The 25,828-nt window shown below is 63.5% G+C and overlaps 1 protein-coding gene across 9 annotated transcripts; it reads right to left on the reverse strand.

Annotated features, from left to right (window-relative positions):
* On the reverse strand, positions 1 to 25,824 carry KCNAB2 (potassium voltage-gated channel subfamily A regulatory beta subunit 2). Of its 9 annotated transcripts, none has more exons than XM_068658706.1 (16): positions 25,718 to 25,824; positions 17,823 to 17,942; positions 17,442 to 17,483; positions 7,736 to 7,779; positions 7,009 to 7,046; positions 6,770 to 6,849; positions 5,082 to 5,126; positions 4,854 to 4,898; positions 4,730 to 4,773; positions 4,549 to 4,635; positions 1,925 to 2,010; positions 1,670 to 1,790; positions 1,481 to 1,575; positions 1,098 to 1,218; positions 938 to 1,026; positions 1 to 729 (listed from the first exon to the last, which is right to left on the reverse strand). In XM_068658706.1, exons 2-16 carry the CDS (start codon positions 17,897 to 17,899, stop codon positions 640 to 642), a joined length of 1,104 nt encoding a protein of 367 aa, XP_068514807.1. In that variant the 5' UTR covers positions 17,900 to 17,942; positions 25,718 to 25,824; the 3' UTR covers positions 1 to 639. The 9 variants fall into 9 exon arrangements, with proteins under 9 accessions (XP_068514807.1, XP_068514808.1, XP_068514809.1 ...); XM_068658707.1 differs by lacking the exon at positions 25,718 to 25,824 and adding an exon at positions 22,224 to 22,396; XM_068658708.1 differs by lacking the exon at positions 25,718 to 25,824 and adding an exon at positions 21,816 to 22,102.
* Positions 25,825 to 25,828: the final 4 nt, after the last annotated feature.

Genomic DNA, 25,828 nt, shown 5'->3' on the forward strand with positions numbered 1-25,828 from the left:
TGTTGGTGGTGGTTTGGTTGTTGTTTCCTTGTTGGTGTTGTACAGCAGCCTCTTACAGCCCGTGCGGTCCCGGCCAGCAGCCAGCCCTGCACGCGCAACGCTCCCGCGGCCGCCGTGCTCCGAGCGCGCCCGAATGTTACAGCCTCCTCGTCCAGAAACACAAAGTAAAGAAGAGAAGCAGCGGGGAGACGCATGCAACGGCCGGAGCCGCCGCCGCCCGGGACAGGTCCCACCGGCCGAGTCCTCTGCGCGGTGCCCATGGAGCGTGCCGCGTGCCGGGGCCGCGTGCCGGGGCCAGCCAGGCCAGCGCAGCGCAGAGCCCGAGCCCGAGGCGCCCGTCGTCGTCGTCGTCGTCGTGCACCATCGCGGGCGGCTTCTGCAGCTGGAGAGGAAGCTCCGAGGTCGGGCATCGGGTGGGCACCGCCTCTGCGCGCTCCCCGGCGGTGGCTTTTCTTGCATCCAAAATAAATGTTACGTAGTAAGCATTATGTTCTCTTGCAGCGACATTTGAAACGATTTCTCTACACGGTCTCGGCGCACTGTGTTCTCGATGCGAACCGCTCTCCACTTTGCTTCAACAAAGCGTAAGCAAGCGAACAGGAGGCGAGGGCGGCGCGGCGTCCCAGCGGCGGCGCGTGCTTAGGATCTGTAGTCCTTCTTGCTGTAGGGTTTATTGCCCAGGATGCTGTCGATCTCGTGGACGATGGAAGACGACAGCTTTGGAAGAACCTGTGCGCAAGCAGGGAGCACGGTCAGGATCCAGGTGGGGCGGTGGGTGCAGAGCTGGCCCCGTGCCCTGCACCACTCCCAGCGCTCGGCAAAGCAGCGTCTTTGACATCAGGCAAGCCCACACCTTTTCTTCTGCAAAACCTCCCCTTCCCACGTGGCACAGGGCAGCACCCGTCCCCTCCTCACCGCAGAGCCGCACGGGTCTCACCTGTATTGCTCCGATGTTCTCCATCAGCTGGTCAGCGTTGGAGGCACCCAGCAGGACGGAGCTGACACCCTCGTTCCGCAGACACCAGGCTGGGGATGCAGAGCGTGGAGCCTGAGCGTGGCCCGGCCGCCCCCCCTGCCCCCCTCCCCGGCCCCCTTACCGATGGCGAGCTGGGGCAGCGTGCAGCCCAGGCGCTCGGCGATGGCCTGCAGCTCCTTCAGCTTGGCCTGCTGCCGCCGGCCCTCCTCGCTCAGGATCTTGTCCTTCAGCCACTGGTACCCCTGGGGGTGGGAGAGGGGGGTCAGCAGTGGTCTCTGGCACGCCGCCTGTCCCATCCCCTGGCATATGGGACGGGACCAGCACCTTGCCAGTAATGCGCTGTGCTTTCCATAGAAAAGGTAACCAAAAATGTCCCCAGCTCTTGGCTTCTCAACCTCTGCACCCCCTCCCCAGCACCCACCCGCCCTGCGCTGCAGCCAGCCCCTCCCTGGGGGAGCCCCGAGCACTACGAGTCCCTTGGCACCTGCAGAGTGCGGGGCTCACCTTCAGCGATGCCCGTGAGTAGGGGGGGATGCCGCCGTCGTACTTCCCTGAGACAATGCCGCAGGCCAGCGGGGACCAGGTCATGGCACCAACACCTGGGGAGCAGAGCAGGGGCTGAGCCGGCTGCTCCCCGCGCCCCAGCCCCTCCTGCTGGGGTTGGGTGAGGGCTCGGGGGCACGGGGCCGGTACCTATCTTGTGGAAGAGCTCGGGCAGCTGCACCTCCACCTTCTCCCGCTGGAACATGTGGTACTCAGCCTGCTCGCAGATCGGTGGGATCAGGTTGAACTGCCGGGCCACTGAGTACGCCTCCTGCCAAGCCCGGGTGCAAACCATCAGTGCCCGCTGTGCCTGCGTCCCAACCCCACCGCCCTGCGGGGCCGTGGCCGCTGCTCGAGCAGCAATTTGGGCAGCGAGGCCTCTGCAAGCACCCGTAGCAGCCCTACCATGATCTCCATGGAGCTCCAGCGTGACGTCCCCCAGTACATGGCCATCCCCTGGTTGATGACGTGGGTCATGGCGCGCACCGTCTCTGCCGGGGAGGAAGGGGAGAGCGGCAGGCGGGCGTTAGGGAGCGGGACCCGCGGCCGGGAGCGCCGCAGGGAGGGGGGCTGGCGCTGCACAGACATCTTGCAAGCAGTGTACGTCCAAACACCAAACCGGGGCGGGAGTTTGACGCGGAAATTAAAAGAAAAGGGAACCGAAAACGACCCGCGAGAGAGAGAGACTGCGCTGGGAAATCGCTTCTCCACACCTAGTGCTTTTCCAAAGCTATTAAAAACAGACCCGAATCAAACCACATGAGAGAGTCACATGGAGCTGACATATTTAGGTGTGATTGTGCTGAGATGAGCAGGGAGAGACAAAAAGGATGTGATTTATGGTCCCCCAGGTGGGGGTGGTGTTCAGGAGATGCTTTTGGAGAGGGAGCAGGAGGGGGGCTGAGGGAGCAGGCGCCGGCGCTGCCCGGGGTGGGAGATGCTGGGCTCCGGGGCACCAGCACCAACGCTGCGTGTGGCACCCGGAGACCAGCTGAAAGCATCACCCTCACACCAAAAAGACAGAAAAAGTAGGGGAAAAAGAGAAACAGGCAGAAAAGGGCTGCTTTGAGTACTCAGCACCCAGACAGAGCTGGAGTGGGTGCCCTGCTGCTGGCGGGGCAGCGGCACCACGAGGGAGGCTGGCACTGCCTCCAAGGTGGAGGGGCTAAAAGCCAGCTCCGGCTTTTCCCAAAATGCTCCATCGCAGAAATGAGTGGCAGGTAAAACGGGGCTTAAGGACGCACAAAAAAGGAGCACCTTCCCCAAACCCTGCATTTGGTAAGGGTCTCTCGCAGGATGACTCCGGGATGCGCACGGACCCACGGCACGCGGCGAGGGCGCCCGGGGCCACCACGCCGTACAGTGCTTGCAAGGCTGCTTGCAAATGCCACAGGAGAGGGGGAAGCTGGCGGGCGGGCGTTTCTACAACCCTCAGGCTGCCCATCCTCTGCACCCAGCATCGCCCTGACCTCCAAAACGAAATGCTGAGCCAGGCTCGCTGCTCCATCCAGGGCTTGCAGCCTGGAGGAAGGGGCTTGGTGATGGGACCGACCACCGGTGGCCCTAGGCCAGCATCGTGACCTTGGCCTTGTGCTGCTCGGCTGGGGGGGGGATTTGGCTGCATCTTCAGCTGCTGGCCCCAGGCAGCTGTGAACCATGCAGGCTGGGTTGCAAGGCAGGCGGTGCTGCCACGCCAAATGGAGGAAGCAGGAAGGAAAAGGCAGACAAGGTTTGGTTTAACACCACCAGCGCATGCACCAGTGGGCTGGCGGCTCGGCCAGGCACTGGGCTTGTGGGAACCAAAGGCTTTGTCAGTCGGCTCCGGCAGCTCTGCATGGGACAAGAGATGAGAGAGAACGGAGAAAGCCTGGTCCTGCACGTGCAGGGAGGGGGGCAAACAGGGGCAGCCTGGGGCTGGGGGAGGCTGCGTGCAGCTCGCTGGGTGCTGGGCTGGGGGGCTGAGAGCTGGCCCCACGGCACCTGGGAGCTGCTCTGCTCTGACAGCGGCACCTTGCAGGGGATTTGCACCCCCTGCATCAAGGCATGACACTTGAAATCCCCTGCAGCAGGGACTGTGCCGTGTTCCCCCCCGGCACACTCGCCCTGCTCCCGAGCGCTCTGAGCCCCATGCACGGGGCTAAAGCAGCGCGTCCAGCGGCAGCACGGCCCGACCACAGCCATGCACGGGGAGAGGAGCAGGGGTGAGATGAGGCGACGGGGAGGGGAGCCACCAGCTGTTTGCTTTGTTCCTTTACTTGCAAGATGTTCTGGGGGCAGGGGGTGTATTTTTGTTTGGCTGTTGCTGCTGTTTTTCCTTTGCGCATTTTATGGAGAGGATTGTTTCGGGGGGGGGAAGGAATTAAAATTAAAGACAAGAGCGGGTTTTGTCCCATAAAATGCCGCTGGGGTTCAGACTGCGGGTACGATGTACCTTCTATGATGAATGTTCTTGACTTGGAAGAACTAAATGGGTCCCCTGGTGATAAAAGAAAGATGTAGAGAGACCAGAGGTTACAGCTGCCGGCGCATCACAGCGAAGGGCACGACGAGGGGCGTGGGGCTGGGGGCGCCTCCAGCACCGCGGCAGCAGCCTCCGGCTGTCCAAGCGTGGCCGGGGAGGCTCCTGGCAGCGGGCGAGGAGGGGGGCGTTCTGCAGAGCCCTCACTTTGTGCCCGTGCTGAACGCGGTGACAGAGGGGAGGATTTATGCTCAGTAATGGAAAACACGCTTTAGAAGAGAAAGCCTGCCACACAAAGCATGATTAAAACCCCACGGATGGCGATGAAATACAAGACACACGATGCGATGCACGGCCCAGGCTGCCGGGAAGCGGCCCTCCCGCTCGGGACCAGCACCGCCGAGGGGCGAGAGGGGAGGAAGGGACCGGCTCTGCCCCGCGCTGGGCACACGGGGACAGCGGGGCCGTGGTGCTGAGCAAGCGGCACGGCCCCGGGGACCTGGGCTGGATGCCTGCTCCCGCCCGGCACGTCCCGGCACCCGGCTGGCACAGCGGCGCCGGCGGCACCTACCTTCCATCGGCGTGTTGGGGTCGGGCCTGTTGGCGAACACCACGTCCACGTAGTCCAGCTGCAGCCGCTCCAGGGACGCCTTCAGACCTGGCCGCACAGCACAGGGGCCGTCAGGGGTGGTGGCCACACGCCGGGCTCTCCACAGCCAGCCGGTGGCACCGCGTCCTGCCCGCTGCCCTACCTTCGATGATGTGCTTTCGGGACAGCCCCCGCTCCGTCTCCGCTCTGAAAGAAGAGGAAGCAGAGGTCAGGGCCCGCCGTGCGCCGGCCGCTCTCTTGCAGGGCAGGGTGGGTGCGCTACCTACTTTCCTCCCCAGAAGATTTTGGTGGTGATGACCAAGCTGGATCGTCTGCGGGGAGAAGGGAGAGTCACCGCTGTGCCTGCAAAGCCCCGTGCGCCCTGCCCCGCGCCCCCCTCGGCCCCCAGCCCCCAGCTCCATCCCCAGCCCGTTGGCACCGCAGTGGCCAAGGAAATTTGATGCACAAAAATGAAGCGCTGCGAAACGCCTGACCCAGGGAAAAGCCGTACCTACCTCCACCCCTTCTTCTTGATGATGTTTCCCAGCACAACTTCAGCCCTACAGAAAGGGAGACAGAAGCCGTGAGCTCTTTAGGCTGGTACAGGAATTAGGTCAGGAACGCTTCGGTAATGAGAAGCGACTGCGAGAGGCATCGGGGAGCAGCGGGAGCGGAGGGCGAGGAGCAGGAGAGTGCTGTGGGGCCGGGCAGAGCCCAGTGGGGACACCCAGGGCCCGGTGCCTGCCCCAGGGCCAGCCCTGCCGCCCTCCTCATGGTCTGAGCCCCTCGCACCCAGCCCCAGCCCCTCGCCCCTGGGGGTTGCCAAATCCTCCCGAGGGCGAGCAGAAGGGGAAGGGGAGCGCAGGTGTCTGCAAGAGGGCTGAGGCTCGGCTCAGGCAGGGGCGCCTCGCTGGAGACAAGCCCTCTGGAGAGCCATTTCCAGGCTCCTCCGGCAGTGCCGCTGCTCCCCAACAACGAGAGCTTTCTATTTTTAAGCGGCTGTGTGGGCCCGCTCCTCGCACCGCGATGCATTGGGGCCACCCCTCCCGCGGAGCAGCCCCGGCACACGGTGCCCTGGGAGAGCCACCCGGTGCCCCCGCGTCCCCGGGCACCGCACGGCGCCGTCCTGGGGCTGCGATGGGACCAGGTCAGCACCACCCAGGGCTGCTCGGGGTGCTCCCTGGCTGCGTTTTGCGATGGCTGAGTCAGAGCCGGCGCAGGAGCCTCCAGCACAGCCCCCCCCAGCCTCCTGCCACCCCTCTGCCGGCACCGCGTGGCCTGGGCAGAGCCCTCACCTCCATGGGAGATGTAATGTTTGAGCAAATGTGACATGACTTCCGAAAACGAGCGCGGGGAAGCGGAATGATTTCATTATTTCCACTCTCCAAACTTTTAAACCAACCTGCATGACAATGGCTGTCCTCACCCAGCTAATGGAGAGCCAGGAGGACGAGCAAGCCCTCATTACTGCTCTCGGGGGCAACGGGCTTGCCGGAATGCTTAATATCATCTGTCCTCTCAAACTCTCTTTCAAATATTTAGAAAGCGGAGTGTCTGCAGGCACACTGCACCAAAGAGCTTTAATTCAGATCGGACAGCGCTGTGAATGAGCACGGCCACCCCTGAAAACCTCAGGTACAAGGAAATCCAGCGTGCCTGGAGAACTGGGCTGGACGGGGGCTTGGAGGGATGGTTTGCAAAGAGCCACGAACCCAATGAGTTATCAACACCCATCAAAATTCAGACGTGTTTGCCTGAACCACCCAAGGAGTGCTGAGGGGTCTGTGAGGGCTGGAGGCTGCCTGGGGCTCTGGCACCGACACACGGGACTGAGCCTGCTGAAGGCAACCCTGTCCTTGCCCAAGTTTCTGGGTAACGCAGGAGTGGGTTTGAGGGAAGAAACAGGAGGTTTTGCTATCAGGTCGATATCCGTGCTGATGCTTTTAATGCTAAATATACCACAGCCTGCAGCTGCGGGGGGACTGAGGATGCCTCAGCACTCTCCAGCCCAAAGCCCAGCTCAGCACCTCTCCGCCCCGTGGCACCGCACGGCTCCAGCGCCTGCCTGCCCAGCCTGGCAGCAGCTCAGGAACGCCGGGGGAGAGCACAGGATGCAGCCTGGGGTGAGGAGGAGTCGGGGGGAGCCCGGTGAGGAAGGCTCACACGGCACATGCAGCCCCTCGTGCCGAAGCGGGGTACTCACTTGCCAGCAGCGTAGACTTCTGCTGTGTCGAAGAGATTAATGCCATTGTCATACGCTAAAGTCATCAGCTGCTCGGCCATCTGCAAACACAAAGGGGGGGTGTTTGGGGGGGGATGCACCAGAGCCCGAGCCGAGTCCTGGTGCCCTGTGGCTGGGCCGTGGGGGGAGCCCTGCTGGCGGGGAGCCGGACCGCGTGCCGTGGGGCGCAGGGAGCGCTGGCCCGTGGGCACCATCCTTACCTCGTCCGTGATCTGCCCTCCGAAAGTCACCCATGTCCCTGCGGAGGAGAGAAGGGATGCATTGAGCACGGTGGCTGCGGGTGTGGGCAGTGGGCAGGGGCCGTGCCATGGGGGGCTCTGTCCTGTCCCTGACCGCGCCATGCCCTGACCGCCCTCCCCAGCTGCCCTGGCGCAGCACCCGTGTGCCGTGGCCACGTTTGGCACCAACGCATGTGGCGAAGCACTCGCGGCACACCCCGTTTGCTTTCTCTTATGTCGGGGGGAGAAAAAGAGAAAAACACGTGGGAACTTCTGGGCCACATCGCAGCATTGCTGCCAGCCCGAAGAAAGCCCCCTCTGATCTGTGTAAGCGACCGGGAACGCTTCAGCCACACAAACCCATTGTCGCCAGCGACAATCGCAGAGCCATAAATACTTCTGTCCGTGCTTTGTAAGCGGCTCACTCGTGCTGGAAGCCCACCGGGCTCATCCTGCGCACGTTCCCAGCCAGATCTGAGGCCAGCAGCTGGCTCTGCGAGGGCGCTGCCCCCGCCGCTGCGCCGAGCGGGTGCGTATTGAGGACAAAGCAGAATTTTTTGGCCACAATTAGCTGCTGGGAGTGCAAGAAACGCCGTGCCAGCAGCTGAGGCGTGCTTTCTGACCGTCCACTTTTTCTCCCCCATGGAGCACGGGAGCCCCTCTGTGCGCCCCCGAGCCAGGAGCCGTGCAGGGGGGCGCGGGCACTCACCCAGGCCGAGGCAGGACACTCGCAGCCCAGACTTGCCCAGATTTCTGCAAGACAGAGACCCATTAGAACAGCAGTCGTAAATCCTCACAGTGATAATTAATTAAGCTAATTAAAAAGACGACCCCCCCCCGGCACTGCCCGGCTCTTGGAGGGCACAGCCTACGTGAGCTCCCCGCCTGCGTGCTGCTGCCGGGGCTGCGTTAATTCACATCCCTGTGTGGGAGGTGAGGGGCAGCAGGGAGGGTGAAACCCACCCAGGTGACAAAATGAAATGCACAACGGCCCTGCGTGCTGTGGGGTGGGCACAGAACCACACCTGGATCCCTGAATTCCCATGACACGAAGCGGTGCCAACAGTCCTGGAGCGCCCGGGCTGCCCTGAGCTGCGTGGGGACAGGCAGCAGCCAGCCCCCAGTACCCCCAGGTACTGGTGCCCCCCACCATCAAGAGAGGGGGGAAAAGCCCAGAAAAAAATATGGAGCTGCACAGCAGGAGGGTGGGAGAGCAGCAATGGGGACAGAGAGGCGCACACAGCACCGGGGTGCGCGCTGCGTGTGGGCACCTGCAGAAGTGACCCTCTGAAATGAGAACCCAAAAGCTGCACAGCTCTCCTCTGAACCACAAATCACGGCTGGAAAAGTCAGGCATTTATTTTAAAATAGGAAGAGTGGGGAAAGATGAAACAGCTGAGCCCAGCTGAAAGCACTGAGACCTAACCACAGTCACTGCTCTACTTCTGCAACCAGGCAAAACCGAAATAAACCTGGGGCTGCCGCGAGCCAGAAGGCACAAGAGAAAGAACAACAAAAAGGGAAGGTGGATGCGGCTCCTCCGAGGGACAACAATTGCTGATGAAACCACAGATAATTGAGCAATAGGAGTTGGCTGAACGCACAGGGGCACGCCGGCAGCAAGAGCACAGGGGTAGTGCCCAGCCTGGCCCCAAAACTGTGTCAGCAGCCCCCGTGCACGCACGGTGACGACGAGCAGCGGCCCAGGAAAAGGCACGCGAGGGGCAAGGCAGGGAGAAACTGCCGGGGGAGCACCCCAAGGGGGGGAGCACGGTGCCCGGCTCTGCCCCGATGTGGGGCACTGCCCCCGGGACCACCACTCCTCGCCGTGGGCTCACGAGGGGCTCGCGAGCAGAGCAGGTGCCTGCAGGCACGAGGCACCCCTGCACCGACACTGAGAATTTGGCTGGCACAAAGAAGCGGAGAATATTCTTTCGGGAACGCATCCAGGCTGGCAGACGTCTTTCCTGCCTTTGCCACAGTGATTGATAGCGCATTTTCAAAAATCACAAAGGTTCAAACAACAAGCATTAAAATAAATAAAGTGTAGGTGAGCTGCTGCAGCCCGCCCGCGCGCGGCTGCCGGAGCCGAGTCGCGTAGCAACTGCGAGGGCCCGCGGCCCCCTGCGCCCCCCAGCTCTGCCCGATGCTGGGGGGCACAGGGATGGAGCAGAGCCGCAGGACGGCGATGCCGTTTATTAATTTCAGGCTGGGATTAATCAGGACGCTTTCCTTCTGCGCTGCTGCATTATTGTCCAACATCTGGAAGGCACGGGCTGCTCCCACGCCACGCAGCAGATGCTCCACGTCTCCAAACCCGTTTTATTTTTAGCCTGCTTAGCAGAGGGCAGCGGCGATCGCCACGGGCTGTCAGCACGGTGAACACAGGGACATGGGGCTGCGATGCACACAGGAGCACAGCCATGGCTCACCCGACCCGTGTCACACCGCACGGGCACCGGGACCGCTCCGGGAGCCCCCCTGAGTGCAGCCCCTTGGCACGGGGGCAATGGGAGCGCCTCCGCTCACAGCTTCCCTGCGCAGAAGTTTATGGATTGGTCGCCAAACCGAGACACGTGCAGCTACCTGGGGAGGCCACGCACGGGAATTTCAGGGAACAGGCGTCCCCCCCGCATGGTGGATGGCTTTTATGGCACCTGTTTGCAAGGAGCCTTTGACTGGAGGAGAGCGGGGGTGTTTGGAGAGCTCGGTGGCCCTGGTGCAGGTGTAGTGCCACCGTCACCGTCACCTCCCAAGGCTCTCGGAGGGATCCTGGCTCCGGCAGCCACCCGAGCAGGTCACTGCCTGGCACAGGGGTGGCTCAGGGAGCTGGAAGCACGTCTGCCTGCTGGGAGAGGAACCGGGCAGGGGGAGAGCAGCGCACAGGATGCATTGTGTCTGTGGTTTCACCGCTGAGACCTGGCTGTGGCAGTGCCCATGCCCGCTCTCCGCACCCCGGGGTGGTGCTGAGCCCACCCTGCCCAGCGCCGAGCTGAGCCCCCCCCCAGCGGGCACCCCAAGCCCCGGGCAGTGCACGCAGCCATGCCATGGAGGGGGACGTGGCTAATTAGGAAGATAACAGAGGGCGACGGCTGATCTCATGCCAGCGGTGCGCCTGCCTGATGCGTTTTGCATCCCAGCACCGTTCGCATCTGGGCTGGAGCGGGCGCACGCTGCAGGGATCAGCTGGGGCTCGGTGGGGGCTCAGCTACGTGGGGATCCCCTGCCCGAGCGCGTTAACCCAGGCTGTGCTGGCAGGGCACGCCGTGCACACGCCGTGCTTCATTTCCAGACCCGCACACACGGACAGGGTCCGAACACTTCTCACAGCTCAGCACACGCTCCCTGGGGCTGCGAGTGAACTGGCAGCGCTGCAAAGCCCCCGATGCCTTCACAGCCCACGAACAAGCGTGTGCCACCAAGTCTCCAACTTCCCCAGCTCAGCCGCTGCCCGCTCCCACAGGCTCAGCAGGCACCACGGGTCCTCCTAAACCCCAACCTGCATTTTTGGGCTACTTTTTCCCTTCCCATTCCACTGCTTTTGCATTAGGTTGGACCGAAACCATACTGAGAGGGGAAAGACAGCAAACTGCGAGGGAGGAAACGAAGGCGAGCGATGCACACCCGGCGCAGACCAGCACTTGTAGCTCCGAGAAACCTGGAGCAGGAAGATGGGAACAATACACCCCCATCCCCGAGCCTCCCTCCTGCACAAATCACAGCCAGGGGTACCAAACGCACCCGAACCAGCAGCGCGTCCTTCTCCTACCTGTATTTCATCCCCGGCTGCTTCACGCTGGATTCGCTGGAGGACGGGGCGTTCTGCACCGAGAGCTGCCCCAGGCTCCGGGCGACCATGGCCACTGCCCGGAATTTGCTGCGCGTGCCGAGGCTGGGGCTGCTGGCATTCTGCCGGTTCAGCCGGTCCTCCGCGCTCCGGCTCTTTATGCTGTGCTCGGAGCACACAAAGGAGACCTGCATGGTGCCCCGCGGTGCGGGCTGGAAGGCTCCCTTCCCTCCCCGGGGCTCAGCTTCTCCTCCCGGGTGTGCTGCGGAGCGTCAGGGGTGAGGATAACGGGGAGGGCTTCCCCCAGCAGCGCGCAGATCCCGGAGGAGAGGGCAAAGCGCAGCAGCCAGCAGACGCCGCGTGCTCGCTCTCAGCGCCGCTGCTCTCCTGTCCAAGGGTTAAAGGCAAACTTGGGGACGTTGCGGTGCTGTCCTCCGCCTCCAGCCCCCTCCCGGACACGCAGACCCCGGGGTCTCCGCCGAGCGTCGCCGATGCTGCCGGTGGGTCCGTGCCGTGGGGAGCGTCCCTACGCCCCAACCGCGTGGGGGAGAGGGCTGCGTGCCCCCCGTGGGGCCGGTGTCCTGGGCACCTCGTGGCCAGGGCTCTGCGCTGCGCTGTGGCCCCCCGGCATCGCCCGCCGGGCGCCCCTCGCCTCCCGCGACCCTCCCGCGGCCGCGGAGGCGGCAGGGAGCAGCGGCAGCAGCCTAAATTTAGACGGCAAACTCTGCGAAGCAGGGCCCTCCTCCTAACGTCTGCGAAGCATCACTCAGCCAACATGACGGCTGCGGGGCTGGATCGAGAGACCCAGCTTATATCAGCTCCGGGCCATCAATATTTGATGAGTTTTAGGAAGCAAACAAACCCTGTCAGAGCAGGTGGGGAGGCAGAAACATGACCACTTCCAGCCGCTCCGTGCCGGGAAGGCGCACACCCCCCCTTTTATTTCTGAAGGGCTGCTGGAAAGCCTCTCGAATTATCTGCCTGCACCTCGTCCCTCTGAACCTCTCTCCGTGGAGGAGTGCTGACCACCCTGCATTCCCAGCTCCTGGCCAGCACAGAGACCCAGGGGGCTGCCCCCCGCTGCCACCAGGCCAAAATCCTGGGGTCCCAGTGGGCAGCCCCCATCCCTGCCTCCACCCTGCAGGTGCTGCTCCCCCAGTGCAGGACGTGGCTTTTGGGGTGCAACAGGCAGCGACAGGGAAGGGAGCCCCTGGGCGTGAAGGGGTCTGTTTGCATCCTGCAGCCGTGCAGTAGCAGTGCCGTGCCTCTGCTCCTAAGCTGATCCAAGTCAGATTTAAAATCTCTGGCAGGAGTGTTTGCACATTAAAAAGAACATTATTAACGGGTAAACGCGCAGCCCGCGGAGATGCCCCAATCAATCAAACCGAAACCCAGTTCCAGCATCTGCTGCTGAAGGAGGGACACGAGTGGCTGTGCTGCCCGGGGGGGGACACGCGGCCGTGCCCCAGCAGGCAGCTCCCACGGCTGGGAAATCGTGGCCAGAGCAGGAGGGGAAGCACCGAGGCAGCCAGCAGCCGGCCTGGCAGCGCAGTGCCGTGCGCTCATTTCTGGAGCAGGAGGAAAACGGCTCGGGGCTGGGGACGGGCTTACGGGGGCGTGCAGGGGGATTACATAAATCAGCCTCCGATGCACCGAGACAACTTGTGATCTGCTCGGGCTTCCCTCTGCCTCAAAGCTCCTCGGTGCGGGCGGCGGGGTTGGGTAATCCGCGGGTGGCAGCGCCAGCAGCCCCTGGCCCCGGTGGGGGAATCCTGCTGAGCTCCCCACCAGGACTCCTGCTGCTGTGGCCGACCCAGGCGGGCACCTTCCTCGTGGGCACGAGCATCCCCCAGCTGCAGGAGGAGCTCCGTGCCCTCATCAGCCCTGCACTAATCCGCCCGCAGCACTGAGCCCAGATTAACGCTGCTGCCAGAAGCTTTTGCCCACAGCCACCAGCACAAGGGACGGCCACGGGTCTGCAGGAGCAGCCCCAGCAGCTCCCCCAAACTGTCCCCTGGGCCGTGGATGGCCCCGAGCGAGGAGGTGCCCGAGGGCCGTGCCTGCTGGTGCACTCCATCAATAAATAACTGCTGCATGAATATTAAATGGGCTGCTGCGACGTGTAAATGCTACCTCTGCTTTTTGTTAAGCGGCCAGGACAGCTCCTCGCCTTTGCTGCCCTCTCCCCTGCGGGGGTGTGAAGGCTGGGGGCTGCGCTGGGAAGCTGCGGGTGCTCGGCGCATCCCCCCTCTGGCGACGGTGCCGTAATGAGAGGGACAGGAGCGAGCTGAAACACTGATACCCGCTCACCGCCCCGCGCCCCGGACCTACATGCAAAATTAATGCAGTGCCAGCTGTCCCTGGGCTCGCAGGCAGCTTTCCGGCTCAGCAGGACATTTTCTCAGCTTTATCCTAACCCCCCCCGGCGTCGGTGTTTAATTTTGCAGTCGGTGAGGCCGGGGGAGCACAGGGCACCCGGAGGCACACATTAAATCCTCCTGCAAACACTGCGAAAGGCCAGGGCCGCGCGGTTGCGCAAAATACATTTGCACTTCCGAACTTGCCACCGACACCGAAGGAAAAGCAAAAAAGAAGCCGGGAAGCTTCACGAGCACCATCGAGCGAGCGAGGCAGCAAGGCGCAGACTGACTCCAGCCGCCCCTGCACGCACCACGCCAGCTCTCCTTCCCTCGAGGGACTGGAGAGGATCGCACCGGCATCGAGAGAGAAACCACTGCCACGTTTGGCTGGGCAGGAAGCACCGCGCGGCACCGCACCGAGCGCTGGCACCGCCGGGATTTCGGTGCCCATCCGGCACCCCTGCTGCTGCACAACGCTTCACCCGGGCGGCCGCGGCCCCTTACCTGTACTTCATGCCGGTGGCGCGGGCCGTGCAGCCGTCCAGCGAGAGCCCGTGCGTCCGCAGGAACTCCTCCAGCGTCTTGGCCTGCGCCGCCGCGCGGACGTCCCGCAGCCGCCGCAGCTCCAGCGCGTCCGCCCGCCGCGGCTGCTGCAGCCCCCAGTCCGGGTGGTGCCGGCTGACCACGCTGCGCAGGCTCTCGCTGTACGTCATGGACAGCATCCTGCTGCCCGAGCGCGGGGGCTGCTGCGGGCCGGCCGGGCGGCGAGGGCTCAGGGGTGCTTCGGAGAGAGCCGGGCAGCCACCACGACCTCCCGCAGCACCGCGGCACCCCGGGGACCCGACCTCGTGCCCGGCCTCGTGGGGACCCCCAGCAGGTCTGCCCCTCGCGCGGCCCGGGGAGGGGACAAGGGGTTTAAGCGGAACAGAAGTCTGCAGAGGAAAGGCAACGAGCAAAAGAAATGGCAAATGCAGCGCAGCAGCAGGGAGGGGAATGGAAGGGGGGCTGCCAGGCTTGGCGCATGGGGTGCTCACAGGGGGCTCAGCACCACCACGCTGCCCTCCTGGCATGGCATGGGATGGCACGGCATGGGTACAAGCACCGCACGATGCAGTGGGGTCCTGGGGCTCCTGCTGTGATGGTGCTGAGCTGGGGGCCGTGCTGCCGCCTGCCACGTGCCCACCTCGAGGCACGGCTCTGCTTCTGCGGCGGGCACCGACCGGGCTGCGACTGGTTTGCCTTTCCCCAAGGAACACCCAGCAAGGGGACACGGGCGGCCCCTGGAGCTGGCTGGGGTGGGACGAGCGCTGCTGCAGCTCCTGGCAGAAGCTGGTGCCTGCACATGGGGCCACGCTCACTGGCCAGCGAGGATGCACGGCCACGCGGGGCTCCTGTGGGGCAGGAATCCTGCAGAAGGGCCGCAGGTGCCGGGCGCTCGCTGGCAGCCCTCGGGGTGCCCGTGGTGCTCGCAGCAGGCTGCTGCAGCCCGTGCCGCCAGCCAAATCCTTCCCTGCAGCAGCAGCGTGGCGCCAAGCGCGGCCGGAGGTGCCCAGCTCCCCGCGGCAGCGCCTGCGACCTCACTGGTGGTGGCACCGAGGAGGTGGCATTGATTTCCCTGCTGCTCTCTGGAACACGCACTGCACTCAGGGCCTGAGCGAGCTGCGTGTCTGGGGGGTCCCAACGGGCCCCAGCTGTGCCCCCTCCCCACTGCTGGCATTGTTTTTTTTCTTTTTTCCCTGAGAAGTTTTTTTATGGCAGCTTGAAACAGCGCGCGCTCTTCCAATGAAGTGTGACCTCACGAAAAAAAGCAGAAAAAGAGGAAAAAAAAGAAAAAGAAGAGCATTAACTTGCAAGGAATTACTGAAAACCCTGGGGAGTTTGAGCGATAAACAATGTGCCTGAAAATACCGTAGCACTCCTCCTGCTCAGGAAAATCACGCAGCAAGAGTTCCGACAGTGCAGGGAAATACGAAAAGAGGATCCTCTCTCCTGGGGGCAGCAGCATGGGAAGCAAAACCTCTCCGACCTCCTGCGCCCACCCAGCTCTTTCCGCTGTGCCTCGGAGCTGGGGCCTGCAGCCGGCAGTGCCGGCACGGAGCCCTTCACCGAGGGTTTTCACCCCGTGGTGCCGGCAGCTTCCCGGCCCCAAGGGCTCCCCTCGCTCCACAGCAGCCGGGAAAATCAAAGGAGCGCCCAGCGCTGCTGCACACTCCTCGGGCTTCATCTCGCTGCAATTAAATTAAGGCGGCGGATGAAGTCGGTGGGGGTGAGGCGAGCTGCTCCGAGGAGCGAGGTGGTAATTAACTGCGTGCCCTGTTTTGACACCTCTCTGATTTTTGGCTGAGCGACATCAGCAGGCGGCAGGCAGAGCACGAAAGCGCTGGGTGCGTCCGCGGGCAACTTATTAGCAAAAACTTGGTGCTAACGGAGGGGCGAGAAGCAGTGCCCCAGCGGGGGGCTGGAAAAGCTGCCAAAGCCCAGGCAGCGACACGCCAAAGCAGGAGCTGTTCTGCAGAGGATTGCAGGCAGGACCCCCGAGCACCCCCCGTCCCCAGCCCGTGGGGACCCCGGCACCCAGAGCTGCAGGGCGCTCCGAGGGCGCAGCGAGCGGTGCCACGGTGCCAAAAGACAGCAACGAGCCCGAGGTCGGTGCCCCCCTCCAAGGGCAGACCGGGAACTTTCCAACCCACACCCCACATCTCACACCCTGCCTGCAACGGAACAAAAACACCACCACGAACGAAAACACCCCCAACCAAACGAGCCCTGCGTTACCTTGGGCAGGAAATCCCCGCAGCCCCCGGCAGGCCCCGCTGTGTGGCTGGGGGCGCACAGACCCCTGCCCAGACAAACGCACCCCTCGCACACCGGGAGCCGCCTCCTCCGCGCCCACAGAGCCACCGGGTGCCACCGGGCCCCGAGCGCGTCCGGCCCCGCGCCGCCCGGCAGCTCGGACTCACCCGGCTTCTGGGGATCCTGCTCATTAAAATGACAAGCTCTGGGTTGTTAGGGTTCCCTTGGACAGCTATAAGACATGCACAGCTGTGTTTTTTTTTTTTTTCATTAGGGGAGTGTCGACGCTTAGCATCCAAAGCAATTGGTGAATACAGGTCCCCCCAGAGTCAAGTTTTTTAGCAGCGCTCCATTAGCCCTATTAGGGTATTTTCTTCCTAGCGAACGGGAGCTCAATTATTCATGACTTCTTCTCTAAAAGCCTGTGGATGCGCAGCTGCTTTATGAACACTGGCATCGTTTCCCCCGCCCGCAGCCGCCCCTCGCCGGTGGCTGCAGCGAGGCGCCTGGCAGCCACAGGTTGCGCCCGCCAGGGCGCGCGTGGTGGCGGCACCCGGGGTGCCGAGGGGCCCCTTGGCATGGTGGCAGCCAAGGGACGTCGGGTCCAAAGCACAAATACCTCTGGGCAGAGACGCTTCTCCTAAGTGGAGATCTGCTCCAGACCCTGTCACCCTCTCCTCCATCCACACGCCGTGCTGGGGGAGGCCACGGCGCATCGCCCCCCCGTGCCACCGCGGGCTGTCCTGGCCCGGCACCACTGTGCACGGTGTCCCTGGAAGCACTGAAGTGGCTCCCAGCGCCCTGCTGGCACCGTGTGCCGTGGAAAAGTGCCTTTTTAATTTTAGACAGTAAAAGGATGGAGAAAAAAACATGTGTTGTCTTCTGTATCAGTTAATGACATTTCTCTAAATGGAAGGAGCAGATGAAAGGGCTGGACGGGTTCCTGGAGCAGCCCTTGGGAAAAGCTAACAGGCTCAGGCTGTTCTCCGCACAGCACCAGCCCAGCCAGGCTGCTCAAGGGCGAGGAGACGACGGCGCAGCCCGGCCCCAAGCTGGCCCCCCCCGTGCCAGGTCCGAGCCCTGCTAGGCGGCGGCGTGCCGGTGCCCTCGGTGCGCGGTGCCGCTCCCCAGCGCCCTGGGCAGCACCCGGCACACGCAGGGACCACGGACCCGATGGACAGCACGAGTCTGAGTTCAGGAAGCATCGGGGCAGTGCTCTCCGATACACGGCTCGGTTTTGTGTGGGGTGGGAGCTGGGCTCCATGATCCTCGTGGGTCCCTTCCAGCTCGGGATGCTCTGTGACTCCAGGATTTAAGCGATGGCCGGGCCCATCGGCAGGCACACAGGGGAACGTCCCGAGGGGTTCCCGCAGCCCCACATGGATTTGGGGCAGCCACAGGCGAGGGGCTGCCCCGCTGCCGGACATTTCTACTTCCCGGGGGCGTTTTTAGGGAGAAAGAAAGGACTCGGTTACCTGTAGAACTGGAGCTGGCGCTTGGGGCTCCCATACCTCGCGCTTCCGACAGCAAGGAGGAGAGAGAAGAAACATGCCACAAACCACATTAGAAAGGTGGAGGGCCCGGCGGGTCCGCGCGGCCAAACTGGGACCGGTGGCGGCAGGAAGGGGTTGGTGCTGCCCCCCTTGTGCTGCACCCACCCGGGGGTGCCCGAAGCACCGGGTACCGGCACGCGCCCGGACGGCAACCGGAGGAATTCGCTCTTAAAACGAGGCCCTGGTGCACCGGGGCTGCCCGCGGTTTGGCAGTCCTGGGAGCGTTTTTCCACCAAGCACACCAAAAGCTGTGGGATCGCTGGGTCCTGCTGAGCCCCTGGGGCTGCCCGGGTCGCTGCTCACCTGTAGATCATCCCGGGGGAGCCCGTCTGCCTCAGCGAGAGTCGTGCCGGGGAGTCAGTGGTCGATTCCGGATACATGGAGCCAGCCTCGCGTCCCAAGCCCCGCTCTCTGCCTTACCCTCTGAAAAAAAAAAAGAGGAAGAAAAGCTGAACCAGAGCGTGCGAATGACGGCGTTTCCTGTCGCTGGAGCCTGTGAGCCGGATGAGCGTGCGGCAGGGGCACGGCGTGGTCCCCGCCACCCCGTGAGCCCCACCGAGCCCCCAGCACCACAACCCGCTGCTGGCTGCTGCTCACCCCGTGTCCCCGCATCTCCCCCAGCCCCATCCCACCCTGCCCTGCCCAGTGCCACCAGCTGCCCTTACTGGGTCGTTTTCCCCCAAATTCAGGGGCTGGTGGCTTCCAAAAGCTGGCACTCGCGGAGAGGCTGGGAGAACCCGACCCAGGGCGTGGGGTTCATGGAGCAAGGCTGGGGGCTGCGTGCCTGGGCAGGGAGCAGGGGGCTGTGCGAGCCTGCACTGCTGGCGTGCTGCTGGGTGCTGAGCAGGGCTGCCTGCTGCCTGCACTGCTGCCTGCACTGCTGCCTGCACTGCTGCCTGCAGGAGGCAATCAGGACACGCCACGGGGCGAGCCAGCTCCGGGGCTGCAGAGCTGCACCGGGGAGGCCCAGCCCTGTGCGGCAGCAGCCTTACAACACAGCAGGAAGCAGTGAAGAAATTCAGGGCCTGAAAAATTAAACATTTTGCTGACAGGGAAAAAAAAATTAAAAAAATAATCAACGCTGAAACAACTCCGCGAGGCTCCCTCTGCAGTGCGCGCGTTATTCCCAAGCACAACACGAAAAGAAAATGATCCGGGCTTTTCCCGCAGTCTGCTCGCTGCTGCATGAGGGGGGTGCAGGAGCTCCGAGAGCAGGGGGGGGGATTTTGGTCTTTTAAATTTAAACAACCTTTCTGCAGGCCACAAAACCTTTACCCTGCAGGCAGCGTGCTGCTCTGCGCCCTGGGTTTGGAGCGCACCACGTCCCCGCTGCCCCCTCCCCAGCAGGTGCAGGGCCTGGCGCACAACGCGCTCGCCTCCTGGCACGCACCCCGCGCGCATCCCTGCACGGCGCGCACGCAGCCCCTGCACGGCGGCGCAGCCCCTGCAGCCCTCGCGGATCCAATGGCAGCGGCTGCGGCAGCCGGGGCCCGTCCCCACCGAGCCGCTCGCCAGCACGGCGGGAGCGCCGCGGCCGCGCTGCAGCCCTGCGCCAACGGCCCCCCTTGGCGCAGCAGGGCCGGGAGCACGGATCGCGGCAGCTCGGCGAGGACAGGATGATTTTTCTCGTGGCAGGAGGCAGCTGCACTCCTGCTGCTGCTCCCTGCGGCACAGCGGCTTGGGCATTGTGGTGTAGTGTGAGCCTGGAGGGATGCTGTGGAGTGTGGCCCCCAGTGGGTGTGCGGCACCCCTGTGATGCTCGTGGGTCCTGCAGCACCAGAGCCTTGCCCCAAAGCCCCAGCAGTGCTCGGCAGCCCACAGGGAAAAAAACGAGAACCAAAAGCAAAGCTGGAAGCATCCCCAGGGGGTGAGAGTCCCCACAAAGGGGCTCCGGGAAGGGCAAAGCGGGCAGGAGCGGCGGTTCTGCTCCCGGAGAACACAAACCCTGTACACACAGCACCTCCCGCTGTTCGGCAGCGCAGGGCCAGCCGCAGCCAGCCCAGGCACCAGTCCTCCCGCACAGCACCTCCCGCACAGCCCCACCAAAGTCACCGGGAAACAAGGCGATGAGGCCGAGGGGAGCTGCACCAAGGGGCCCCCGCTCCGACCCACAGCTGGGGCAGCGGCACCGCTTCTGTGTCTGCATGAGCACAGAGCGCAGAGAGGCCAAAAACAGACCCAAAACTATTGCACAGCTTAGGAGCGACTCTTTTCAGGCGTTCTGGATAATTCTGGTGAGCCAACCCCGCTGCCTTGGTGCCAGGCGCCCCCCAGCCCTGTTGGAGGAGCTCAGTGGGGCAGCACCGCCGATGCCAAAGGCTGCGCTCCCACCACAGCAGCATGGCAGAGCTGAGCTGTGACCGTGCTCATTGGGGAACCGCTGGGAGCCCTAAAATTTGGAAAGGGACATGAGGCCCAAAAGGTGGTGCAGGGTCTGCCCAGGTGGTGCACGGTGCCCCAGGGACCTGCCCCAGCTGCAAAGCAGAGCAGTGTGCCATGAGGGGCATGCACCGTGGGGCAACACGGCACGGCACGGCATGGCACAGCCCAGGGCAGCACCAATCCCCAGGTTGGGCAGCTCTGCCTGGCCACCTGCGCATCCCTCCGGTGCCGGCACTTTCCCATTGCCCTGCAGGGAGCTCGGGACAACTCCTGCAGCTTCGGCTTCAGCGGGGCAAAACTCAGCACAAATTTCTGCAGGGTGATGTGTGGAAAGAGAAGAAAAAGAGTTTTCTTCTGTGCAGGATGCGCCTGGGGCCTGGGCATGAGGGATGCCCTGAACACTTCTGCCACCCAGCTCCTGCCCCGTCTCCATCCCCATCCCCAGCCCGTGCCAGCAGGATGGGTCAGGAGAGCGCAGCCGCTGAGATGCTGCAAGGATTTAGGGCCAAGGCGGCCCAGGGTTGAGGCTCTGATGGGCCAGCCAGGTGCATGGTTTGAAGGAGGCTTTAAGTCTCGTTCATTAGAGTGTTAATTGCCGAGAGGTAACTGCATGGCTTTACCCTGGCCCTGACCAGGTGTGGTGTGGACATGGGAACGCGCTGACTGAAGTCAAACTGCCCCGCAATGAGCCGTGATGCTGAAACACCAAAGTGAGGGCCTGTGCCTACTTCTTGCCCAAAGGGTCTCCTTCGGGCAGAGCCACCACGTGAAGCCCGAGCACCCCAACCAGCCCCGAGCACGGCCCCCTGAGCACCCCCAGCTCCAAAGCCGGTGGCAGCCCAGTGCACGGGGCAGGCAGAAACCTGGCACCTCTGCTTCCACCCAGACCTTCCCTGGTGGCAAAGCCAGCACAGGGCATCCCGTGACACCCTGCCCATCCACGGCCCTGATCTTGGTGGGGCACCCCCGGGAGCCCCCCAGGCACAGATGCTCTGCTGAGCCCCAGAAGGGCTGGATTGATGCTTCCCCCTTCCCAGGCCCTTCCCCGCTGCAGCTGCCACTGCTTTGGCTGGGGCACGGCAGTCCCCAGGCTGAGGACCCCGAGCATGGGGTGGAAGGAGGGCTGCGGGACCCCCGCCATGCCCAGGACCCCGCACAGCTCCCAGCCCTTTTGTGGGGGAGCAGTGCAACCACACAGAGCCTCTCCCCACTCAAGGTGCCTGTCCTGGGATTTGTTTTTTCTCTCTCTCTCTCTTTTTTTTTTTTTTCAGGGTTTGGTAAACAGCGTCCTCAGCGAATTCCCCCCCCCAACGCGCTACGGAAAAGATGACTTCAGGACGATTAGTCATATTGCCCTACTGTGACTTGCAAATGCTTTGCTAGACCCAGCGCCTGCTGCCATCACCTCCTTCCTCATGCCCTGCACGTCCCCGGCACTGCCAGGTCCCCGCGCCCCCCTGCAGGGCTGTGTGGGGCAGGACCCCCCCTGCCCGCACGGGACCCTGCAGAGCCCTGCAGGCTCCTTGCAGCATTCGGGTGCGTTTATAACCCATTCATTTAATTACCAACAAAGCCGCCCGGCAGGGGTCTAGCTGCAACACGTGAGGTCGCCTGCAATTTCACCGTGCGCTCTGAAGCACCCGGCGCTTGCAGAGCGCCCGGAGTCAATGACAAACCCCAAAACCACATGTGACACCCCGGGGGGGGATTCTTTCTTTTCGCATTCCCGGCGGCAAGCAGCAAGGTAACGCCGCCCGGCGCGCACCCCAGCACCCGCAAGCCCCCGGCGAGCCTCGCTGCGCCCCGCAGAGCCCCCGGCCGCGCTCCTGCTGCACTGCGCCCCCGGGAGAGGCAGCCCCAGCCCGGCGCAATGGCACAGCGAAGGGCAGCAGCACCCCGGAGCCGCGCACCTACCTCCGCTCCGCGGTCTGCAGGCGCACAAAGCCAGCCTTCCCCTTCTCCCTTCCCAACCCCCCCCTCCCCGAAAGTTTTTCTTCCTCGGCGGCGAAGATGTGCAGTTTGGGAGGAAAAAAATAAAAAAATAAAAAAAAAAGGAGACGCAAATCAGCTGACGGCAGAGAGCAGCCTGGCAGAGATGGAGGCTCTGCAGATTTTGGAGAGCGGTGCCAGGTGCCGGTCCAGAGCGACCGCGAGCACTCACGCGCGCTGGAGGCGGGCGCGGCGGGGGTTATTTTTTTACCCCATTCCCTTCGGTTTCCCCCCAAAAAGCAGCCCTGGGAGCAGAGCCTCGTGCCCGCGGAAGCGCGCGGCGGGAGGCGGGGGAGCCCCAGCCAAGCGCGGCTGCAGCAAAGGCGTCCTCACCGCGCTCACATCCTGACTCGGCAAGTTTTGCGCCGCACCGTGCCGACGAGACGAGCCCTGGGCACCCGTGCCCGCCGGATGCCGCCGGTGCCGGTGCCGGTGCCGGTGCCGGTGCCTGAACCGTGGCGCTGCCGCCGCTGCGGCCCCAGCCCCGCGCCCCCCGGGAGCGCAGGCGTGCGCAGAGCGAGCCCCGGCCGCGGCACAAAGGCAGGCTCGGTGCCGGGGCTGCTGGAGAGGGAGGGGAGCGGGATGTCTCCGCCACAGGATGCTTTTCAGTCCCGCTGGAGGCTTTTCTTAAGGAATAGAAGAAGAGGGAAGCGTCGTGAGGAGCAGGAGAGGGGCTGTGCGAGGCCAGGGTGCTGCTGGCCCCATGGGATGGGGGCGGTGGGGCTCCTTCTGGCCTCCAGAGCTGCGAATATCCAAGGATAACAGCAGAGAATCAGGGGAGCTCTGTGCCAGGCAGCAAGCAGGACTTGCACCAACCGAGGCAGTGGCCGATTTGTGTCCCACCACTGCTTTGGAGCTGAGAACAGCAGCAGCACACAGAAACCCCGTATGCCACCAGCACCACAACCGATGGGGAGTGGGACAGCATGGTTGGCCGTGATGGGCAGGGGTCCCCAGCAATGCCCAGGGGTGCAGGGCTGCATTTCGGGAGCGCTGTTGTGCTGGGTTGCCTTCCAGCCTGCGCCCCACATGGCTCTGGGTGACCCTGGGCAGTCGGGCAGTGGCTGGTACCACACCACTTCATCCCGAGCTGTTGGATACCTTGGGTACCCAGCCTTCCTCCTTGGCACTGATAAATAATTTGTGTGTTTGTCTCTGCAGAGACACCGAGAGCTCCTGGTGTACGTTAAGAGATGTAATAACAACCTGCCTGGCAGTGGTTGCCACCTTTTAATTGACTTTTGCTTTTTTGTCATCTTGGAAGGTTCCTCCCCGAGACACCTGAGGAATTAGAGCAGGCTTGTCCCCAGTGCTGGAACACTGGAGTGACCAGAGCTGATCCTGCTGGAGGCTTGGTTTAACACGAGAACCAGGGGCCAAGTGAACAAAAAGGGCCAGGATTTGAGAAGCAGGCAGGTCACACAGTAGGTTATTTTTGTTTAAATCATGAAAACTGGGTGCTCCCTGGCACCCCCAGCGAGCGCTGACCACCGTGCCTTGCGGGGCGTGTGGTGCCGAGTGCCGCAGCACAGCTGCGCTCCCAGCACCCGCGCGGATCTGGGATTGCAGCTCAGGAAAAATGGGGAAAGACATCTGCCTCAGGAGTCCCAAAATAGCCAGGAATTGAGCCTGCATGCAAATTTTGTTCTGACTGTAACCACACTTGCCTGATGAAAAACCCAGCAAGTTTTGCGCGCAGACGCAGGCGCGCTCCTGCCGGTGGCGGGGCCACTTCCCAGTGCACCAGGACTAACGGGACCACCACGTGCAGGGGCAGCTCCAGAAGACTGTCCTCTTCTGCAAAACCAGCTCACGAGTGTGCTGGCCAGCACAAAAACACTCGGAAAAAAAAAAAATAAAAAAAAAAAAGACAAGCCAAGATTTATTGAGAGTGCCGAGCACTGCAAGCACCCCTTGGCGAGCTGCAGGATTTTGGGCATCAGGGTGCAGGACACGGGGCAGAAACCCATCCCAGAGATGGGTCTCTTCCACAAGAGCTTTGCAGCACCAGCCTGGCAGCTCTGCTTCTCCAGCAAGCTGTGTTCACCTGCACCAGGAGTTGTTCTGCTCCCTGTGCCACGTGCCTGGCCCACGAATCTGCAGACCAAGAGCGAGGAGATGGTGACGGTGCCTGGGGCACCTCGGCCCTGCTCCCTGCCTTATGAGGTTAAAAAAATAAATGTAAAAACCACCGCTCTCCTGTACCTTCTGCGAGCGGCTGCAAGCAGAGGCTTTTCTTGCGAACCAGCAGGAGAAGCGTTGCATCCATGTATATGCAATTATTACATAACGCATGTACTCATTGCATACATGAATTTTCTAGATGTTGGCCACCCCGTCTCTCTTGGCACTCACCCATGCCAGGGAGATGTGGCTCGCAGCAGTGCAAGGTTCAGAAGCAACCTGCGATTTTGAAAGCCTGGCTTGATGCGCTCGCATGCACAATGCCAGGGGCAGTTCTGATTTCTCAAGGTTGACGTACGCGCTCCTCTCTTCTGCCAAAAGGCTTTTACCAGGACGGGAGCCCCAAAGAGCCTGCATGAAGCATCCCAAAGTGTCCGGGGCAAAGGCACCCAGCAAACCTCAGGGGCACGCACAGGGATAAAGGTTCCTCTGTGCACGTCCCCTCACCTACACGCGGGGACACCTGCCTGGGAGCTCAGTCCTGCTGCTGCAGCTGGTCCCTGTGCCCCAAAAGAGAGGATGTTCAGGGAAATATTTGGGAAATATTTGTGCTTTTTGTTTGTTTTGCTCGCTTGTTCGGCAGCAGTGACCTGGGTTTCAATGTCTCTGCCCCCCTGCAGCACCGGGGGGCCACAAGGGAACGCGTGGGGGCTGCGGGGAGCTGCGGGAGCGCCCTGCAGGGCCCGGGGTCTTCAGGAGGGTTTCGGGGGCAGCCCCCGGGGGTGCTGGCGCCGGGACACGGTAACGCGCCCTGCTGCGGGCTGGCACCGACTTCACGGCTGGGTGGTATCGGGGTGAGGGCGGGCACGGCACGGCACGGCACGGTATGGAACGGTACGGTATGGTACGGTATGGTACGGAACGGTACGGTACGGTACGGTATGGCACGGTATGGTACGGAACGGTACGGAATGGCACGGTGCGGAACGGTACGGCACAGAATGGCCCGGTACGGCTCTGGCACGGCATGGCACGGTATGGAACGGTATGGAACGGTACAGTATGGCCCGGTACGGCTCCGGCACGGCACGGTACGGTTCAGGCACAGCACGGCACGGCTCGGCTTGGCACGGAAATGTACGGCACGGCATGGAACGGCTCGGTACGGCTCGGTTCAGGCACTGTACCGGCACGGCACGGCTCGGTACGGCTCGGTACCGTACGGCACGGCACAGCCCGGTTCAGGCACGGCACGGCACGGCTCGGTTCAGGCACTGTACCGGCTCGGCACGGCTCGGTACCGTACGGCCCAGCCCGGTTCAGGCCCGGTTCAGGCTCGGCTCGGCTCCGTTCATCTCGGCGCCCTCGTGGGGGGCCGGCCCCGCCCCGCCGCCGCTGATTGGCTGCGCCGCCTGCTCCTCCGGCCGTATGCAAATCGCGGCCGCCCCGCGCGGCTCCCATTGGCTACAAAAGGCGAGGCCCCGCCCCCGGGCCCCGCCGGTAGCCGCCGGCCCCGCGCCGCCACCGGGACCCCCGCGAGCCCCGCGCCCGCCGCCCCCCCCCCCCTCCAGCCCCGCAGCCCCCGGGCCCAGACCCCGCCGGTCCCACCGCCAGCCCCGCTTCCCCCGGTATCCCCCCGGTGTCCCTCGGCTCCGGTCCCGGTCCCGATCCGTTCCCCGCTCCCCGCTCCCGTCCCCGCTCACCGGCGCGGGCGCTGCGGCCGGAGCGAGCGGCGCGGAGCGGAGCGGGACCGAGCGGAGCCGAGCGGCGCCTCCCCCGCGGGGCGGCGCCCATCGCCCCAGTAACCCGACGCC

Source organism: Anas acuta, chromosome 22, assembly GCF_963932015.1.
Source record: "Anas acuta chromosome 22, bAnaAcu1.1, whole genome shotgun sequence".
Lineage (NCBI taxonomy): Eukaryota > Metazoa > Chordata > Aves > Anseriformes > Anatidae > Anas > Anas acuta.